Here is a 6958-nt window from a genome sequence, read left to right on the forward strand (position 1 = left end):
CAAAAAGGTCTGAATGGAAGACCAGGTGGCCGCCTTACAGAGCTGAACAGCAGAGGCGCCACGGCTAGCAGCCCAAGAAGGGCCCACGGACCGAGTGGAATGAGCCTTAACAGAGGCTGGAACAGGTAAACCCTCCTGCATATAAGCCTCAATAATAACAGAACGAAGCCAACGGGCTAGAGTCTGTTTGTTGGCAGGCCAACCCCTCTTGTGAAAACCAAAGAGGATAAACAAAGAATCCGACTTCCTCACAGAACTAGTCCGGTCCACATAAACCTGGAGTGCACGGACAACGTCTAAGGAAGTCTCCCCAGCCGAAAGATCAGGCGACTGAAAGGCTGGTACAACAATTTCCTGATTAATGTGGAACCTGGAAACCACCTTAGGCAGGAAATCAGGACGAGTGCGAAGCACCGCTCTGTCCTGATGAAAAATCAGAAAAGGGGGACGACAAGAAAGCGCCCCCAAATCTGAAACCCTCCTGGCAGAAGCAATTGCCAAGAGGAAAACAGTTTTAAAAGTTAGCCACTTGAGCTCCACTGACTCCAAGGGCTCAAAAGGAGGACCCTGTAAGGCCCTAAGAACCACCGCCAAATCCCACGGGGCCACAGGTGGCACAAAGGGAGGCTGGATTCTCAAAACACCCTGGAAAAAGGTGTGTACGTCCAGCATAGCAGCGATCCTGCGCTGGAACCACACCGACAGACCAGACACGTGTACCTTCAGTGAAGAAAGACGTAATCCTAAGTCCAAACCGGACTGAAGGAAAGCCAGAATACGCGAAACTCGGAACACCTGGGGATCATAGTTTCTGGCCTCGCACCACTGAAAGTAAGTGTGCCACACTCTGTGATAGATCCTCGCGGAAGCAGGCTTGCGCGCCCTCAGCATGGTGGTAATAACGGAGCTAGAAAAGCCCAGAGACCTCAGGACGGCTGTCTCAAGAGCCACGCCGTCAAAGATAGTCGACCCAGATCCGGGTGAAGACAGGGCCCCTGAGACAACAGGTCCCGCCGTTGAGGTAGGAGGTACGGAGCGTCGATGGACAGGCTCCGCAGATGGGAGTACCACGGCCTTCTGGGCCACGCTGGGGCCACCAGGATCAGTGTGCCTCCGTCCTGTTTGAACTTGCGCAGGACCCGAGGCAGCAGAGATATCGGAGGGAACAAGTAAGCCAGTTGAAACAGCCATTTCACCGACAGCGCGTCTATCAGACTTGCGCCTGCGTCCCTTGTCCTTGACCCGTACACAGGCAGCTTGTGATTGTAACGGGACGCCATCAGGTCCAGCTCTGGCAGCCCCCACTTGTCCACGAGTAGTTGGAATACCTCTGGATGAAGCGACCATTCCCCGGGATGCACATCGTAACGGCTGAGGAAGTCTGCCTCCCAATTGAGGACTCCTGGGATGAAAACTGCCGAGAGAGCTGGAAGATAGCGCTCCGCCCAAGCCAGGACGCGGGACACCTCCGACATCGCAGCTCGACTGCGAGTCCCTCCCTGGTGATTGATGTACGCCACCGTGGTGGCGTTGTCTGACTGCACCTGAACGGCCCTTCCGTGAAGAGCGGTGCCGGACGACTGCAGGGCTCTGTATACTGCCCGCAGTTCCAGGATGTTGATGGGAAGAATCGCTTCCTCCGCCGACCAACGACCCTGAAGTGACAAGGAGCCTGTCACCGCCCCCCAACCCCGGAGACTGGCATCTGTCGTGAGCAGAACCCATTCCGGGATCCAAAAGGGGCGCCCCTCCAGGAGATGCGCTGTCTGCAGCCACCAGGCTAGGGACAGACGCACCTCCGAGGACAACACCAGAATCTGAGAGCGGATCCTGTGTGGCAATCCGTTCCATTCTGAAAGAATCAGCCCCTGCAGGGGCCTGGAATGGAACTGGGCAAACTCCACCATGTCGAATGCCGACACCATGGACCCCAAAACTCTCATCGCTGAGTGCACCGACACTCTGCCACTGCTCAGACAACTGTGAATCCGCAGCTGTAAGGAGGAGACCTTCTCTGGAGTCAGAAAAATCCGTTGCTGACGAGAGTCCAGCAGGGCCCCCAAATGAACCATCCGTTGTGATGGGATGAGGGAGGATTTCTTCCAGTTGATCAACCAGCCGTGCGCCTGTAGACAAGCGACCGTCAGGTGGAGATGCTGGATCAGTACCTCCGGGGAGCTTGCCAGCAAGAGGAGGTCGTCTAGATACGGTAGCAACCGTATCCCCTGGCTCCGAAGGTGAGCCACCATGACCGCCATCACCTTGGTAAATACCCTTGGTGCCGTGGAGAGACCAAAGGGTAGAGCCCTGAATTGGTAGTGGTTGTGGAGAATAGCAAACCGCAGAAACCGTTGGTGCGATGTTGCTATAGGCACATGGAGGTAGGCGTCCTGGATATCCAGGGAGACCATATAATCCCCCGGTTCCATCGCCAGTATGATGGAACGCAAAGTTTCCATCCTGAATTTGGGAACCCTGAGAAACCTGTTCAGGGACTTCAAATTGAGGATGGGGCGATGAGAGCCATTGGGTTTCTGCACCAGAAACAGCGTAGAGTAATACCCCATCCCACGTTGAGACTGTGGTACGGGTATAATGACCCCCGCCGTCAGCAAGGCCTCTATGGCTTCCTGAACCTGCAAGGCCTTGGTTTTGTCCTGAGAAGGACTTGTGCAAAAAAACTGGCAAGGCGGCCTGTGCCGAAAAGACAGGGCGTACCCCTGGGAGACCACTTCTCGCACCCAGGCATCCGTGGTGGTATTGTGCCAGCACTGGGCGAATTGAAGAAGTCGGCCTCCCACTCTGGGGGCCCCCAGAGGGAGGCCCGTCCCATCACGCAGAAGGCTTATCTTCTTGCTTGGAAGAAGGGCGCCTAGCACTCCAGGCTTGCTTCTTTGGCTTTGAGGCGGTCTTGGGTGCGGACTGCCTCAGGAAGGACTGACCCTTTGCCTTGCCCTGAACCCGAAAGGAACGAAAGGCCGAGCTCCGGACCTTAGCAGGTGTAGTAGCTGAAGGGAGGAAGGCTGACTTGAATTTTGCCAGGGTATCCACTATTTTGTCCAGGTCCGAACCAAATAGTAATTCTCCATTAAAAGGTAAGGCCTCCAAGCCTTTCTTTGAATCCGAGTCTGCTCTCCAAGACCGCAACCACAAGGATCTACGAGCAGACACTGCTGCCGCCGAAACCCTAGAGGTCAGCAAGCTAGCATCCAACGATGCTTCTCCAATGTAGGAGGCGGCATCTCTCATCTGTCCTAACAACGCCCTCTGGACGTCCGGAGCTTCATCCGTAAACGTGTTCTCCAAGGCATTGGCCCACCCCTCAATGGCCTTGGCCACCCAGGAGATGGCCATGGACGGCCGGGCTAAAGCCCCTGAGAGAGAATAAATAGACTTTAGACAAGTCTCCACCTTCCTGTCCGTAGGATCCTTCAGCGAGGATATAGACGGCAATGGCAAAGTAGCACTCCTGATGAGGCGTGTTACATGGGAATCGACTGCAGGCGGAGTTTCCCATTTCTTACAATGCGCTTCCGGGAATGGATAATTGGACGCCAAAGGTAAATTGCGTTAAAAAAAAAAAAGTTAGTCTTTAGATCACTCCATAAAGTACTTTCATTTTGGGGGTGAAAAAGTCCAAAGTTTTCGCTGCTTTTTCTAATTAAACACGGCGAAAACCGGCCTTTTCGCATTGAAAACTGGCGATGTTGGCAAAAAGTCCAGCATGTGAAAAGTATGGGACTTTTCGCAGGGAATTGAATATGCCCCTTTGTATATTACATTATATTCTATATTACATCCCAACTTCTAAACAAGCAAAATACTCAACAAGCCGTTTGAAACTGGCTGTTTGAGTCCATGCTGACCAGCAAGAATTAACCTCACAGTAAGTCCGAGTAAGTTTAGAAGAGCATGGATGGCTGGGAGTCACATACCTTTGAGAAAGGCATCCAAGTGAAACGCGTGTCAGGTGCTTATAATGTGTCACTAATGTATCACTTTCACACTGCCAGCAAATAACCCGGGTTATTGCACATGAACGTGCAGCAACCCAGGTTCCAGTGCAGTGTGAAAGGGCCCAGTTGAAATAACCCGGGTCAAGTGACCTGGCATTTCAACCTGGGTAACGAGCAGGGTTGAATACAAGTTCAACCCTGCTCGCTGCGCGGTGTTAACGGATTACTGCATAGAAAGAGCCGGGGCTTGGAGATTATCTCATCTCCAAGCGCCGGATCAGAGCAGTGATGGCGGTGACGTCACTGATCCTGTATTATTGCCGGGTTGGGGGGCCAGTCTGAAAGGGGTCTCAGGCGGGTCACACTCGGGACGGATGTGTGCACAAATCCCGGGTGCGACCCGCCATTTACAACTTGAAAGGGGTATTACTAATATCATGTGTGATGCTGCACTATTGCCGGTGGACCAGAGCGCGTTGAACACAGTCAGGCTTAGCTGCTCCAGGATAGGGGCTACTGTAAGTTAAGCTTATTCCACTTTGTTATCACATAACTGATTCATATATTGAACTAGGTAATAAGGAGCCCTTCCTTTCGCTAACCCCTTTAGTGCACCTGATTGTAAAAAGGCATTTCTCCACCACTGTAATTACCTTGGCGTTGTCAAGCCCACACCTCTGGCGCAGTATTTTCAGCCTTTCCAGGTAGACAGAAGGACCAACCTCTTCTCCATTAGTGTTGGAAGCAGGAGCAACAGCACTGGTGACTACTGGGAGAGTATTGATCTCCGTCCCATGTGGTGTAATACCTGTGGGGAACCACAAACCATCTGTATAAAAACTATTTATATTTACTCGGATATACACCGCAAGACAGGGGGGGAAAAAAAAAAAAAAAAAAGGATTCAAATGTTTTTACCTGCAGATGACGCGATACGACTCTTTCCTTCCCTCTCCATCTCAATGAGCCGGAGGCCACGTTCCACGTAGCTCTGAAAGAACTGGGAGGAGTTCTTGAGGAAAGGTTCTATGTCTGCATCAGAATATTTCTTCTTGTACTCGTACAGCTCAGCCAGGCCCTATGAAGACAGTTATGCAACCCATTAAGACCCTAAGTCCCAGGGATACAACAGTATCTTAAGGGAAACATCCACATCACACGCTGACCTCCTTTGTGTTTTCTTTAGATCCGATCTTCTTGAAAATCTCGGCCAGGAAGTCACTTACATTTGCTTTGGAAACCTTCTCCTCCTTGGAAGGGGTTGGGGGAACGAAACAAAAGACAGACATGATATATAGACAAACAAGTCTCTCCAAAAAAAATAAAACGGCACACACACAACATAAAAGCACCAAAGCACTACAAAAAACATACTAGTAGGTGAATGGTTTCCATAGAACAGTTAAAACAAAATCGAGATTTTAGCAATATAGGGCCTGACTCAGTAAGGATTACAACTGTGATTACGCACGCAGTTACAGGGGCATGCATAAATTATCCGCTGCGATACCATACACTGCTTGGCCTTTCACTGCTTGCGGTGAAGTCAGCAATTCCTGAGTAAGGTCTAACCTTGCGCAAGTCTGCGTGAGGCTGCGATGGTACTCGATGTTACCGATGGTTTCACAGTCTTGCTAAGCATTACAGATATGTGTATGGTAAAGTGGGCGTCCTTATGTTGTGCTGCGACGGCAGTGATCGCAATGGATTAGCATATCATCGCAGTAAAACTGCATGTGTAATTGCAGCCCCGATCCTTGCCGAATCGGCCACGTAGGCAGACAAGATATTTGGGCAGGAAAAGTATGGAAGTAGTGACCACCATAAATCCTGAACGAAAACCTCTGAATAACCCTGAGAGTTAGTTTACTCCTCTATAAGACAGTCTCTAAGAATACCTCCAAAACTATATACACACACACTGCATCTCATTCACTAAGAAAGGTCACGTTTTCTAACAAGACAGAAACGTCCCATGATAAAATAGAATAGGATTTGGTTGCTATGGGTGACCACCACCACTTGTCCTCGTTAGAAGGCTATATAAATCTCCCCCTAAGACACTACAATAAAACCGCATATGTAGGGGTCTTAGACAGACTAACTCACTGTGTGAGACGCGCCTTTCTCAGTCTCCTTGTCGGACTTTGAGCCCGTACCGTCCATGGAGTGCTTCATTACTCGGAGCAGATGAGTCTCTAGTTCAGACTCGTGCTTGTTCTCAATCATGCTCAGGTGATCCATGATCTGAAATGGGTTTACAGTCAGCACCAAATTAGTTCATACAACAGTTGCTAAATCAGTAGTACGTACGCAGTGTGCCATTGTGGGACGACAAAGTATGAAACTCTTCCCAAAAAGAATCTGTCCCAAAAAAGTGGCACCCACTTTCAAAAGTAACGCAGTATTTGCACTTGTTTTATACACAGCAAAGAGAAAACAGGATTTTGGTACTTACCGATAAATCCCTTTCTCCGATTCCACAGGGGACACTGGAGTTCAAGACAGTGGGGTATAGACGGTGGTAGAGCAGAGCCTGGCACTTTAAATAATTTAAAAGTGTGACTGGCTCCTCCCCCTCTATGCCCCATCAGCCCCAGTTTAAGAACTGAGCCCGAGAGGAGACGGAGGACAAGAGAAAAGAAAACGAGGAGAAGGAGAAGACCACAAAACGGAACAAGACCGACTGAATGAGAACAGTGGAACCCATAACAGGGAACCATGCAGTCACACGACCATAGAATGAACCCAACAAAAAGTCAGGTACGCAGCGCTGGGCGGGTGTCCAGTGTCCCCTGTGGAATCGGAGAAAGGGATTTATCGGTAAGTACCAAAATCCTGTTTTCTCCTTCATCCACTAGGGGACACTGGAGTTCAAGACAGTGGGGACGTCCCAATGCCAACCTCCTGGGTGGGAAGCGCGGAGAACTTGCTGACCCCTCGGCCAAACCGAAATAGGGACTGCCAAGAACAATAGGCCCAGCAGAGGCAGAGGATCAAGT

The 6958-nt window shown here is 50.6% G+C and overlaps 1 protein-coding gene across 12 annotated transcripts in view; it reads right to left on the reverse strand.

Moving 5' to 3' along the window:
* The window catches only part of CKAP5 (cytoskeleton associated protein 5), a 107700-nt gene that overhangs the window by 1719 nt on the left and 99023 nt on the right, over window positions 1-6958 (reverse strand). For all 12 annotated transcript variants that reach the window (XM_088459456.1, XM_088459466.1, XM_088459465.1 and 9 more), the window contains 4 exons: window positions 6066-6203; window positions 5123-5206; window positions 4875-5034; window positions 4610-4764 (listed from right to left, as the gene is read on the reverse strand). In XM_088459456.1, coding sequence (XP_088315582.1) covers window positions 4610-4764; window positions 4875-5034; window positions 5123-5206; window positions 6066-6203 — 537 coding nt within the window. The remainder of the gene's footprint in view (window positions 1-4609; window positions 4765-4874; window positions 5035-5122; window positions 5207-6065; window positions 6204-6958) is intronic.

Source organism: Taudactylus pleione, unplaced genomic scaffold, assembly GCF_031769625.1.
Source record: "Taudactylus pleione unplaced genomic scaffold, aTauple2 ptg000911l, whole genome shotgun sequence".
In the NCBI taxonomy this organism is placed as follows: domain Eukaryota; kingdom Metazoa; phylum Chordata; class Amphibia; order Anura; family Myobatrachidae; genus Taudactylus; species Taudactylus pleione.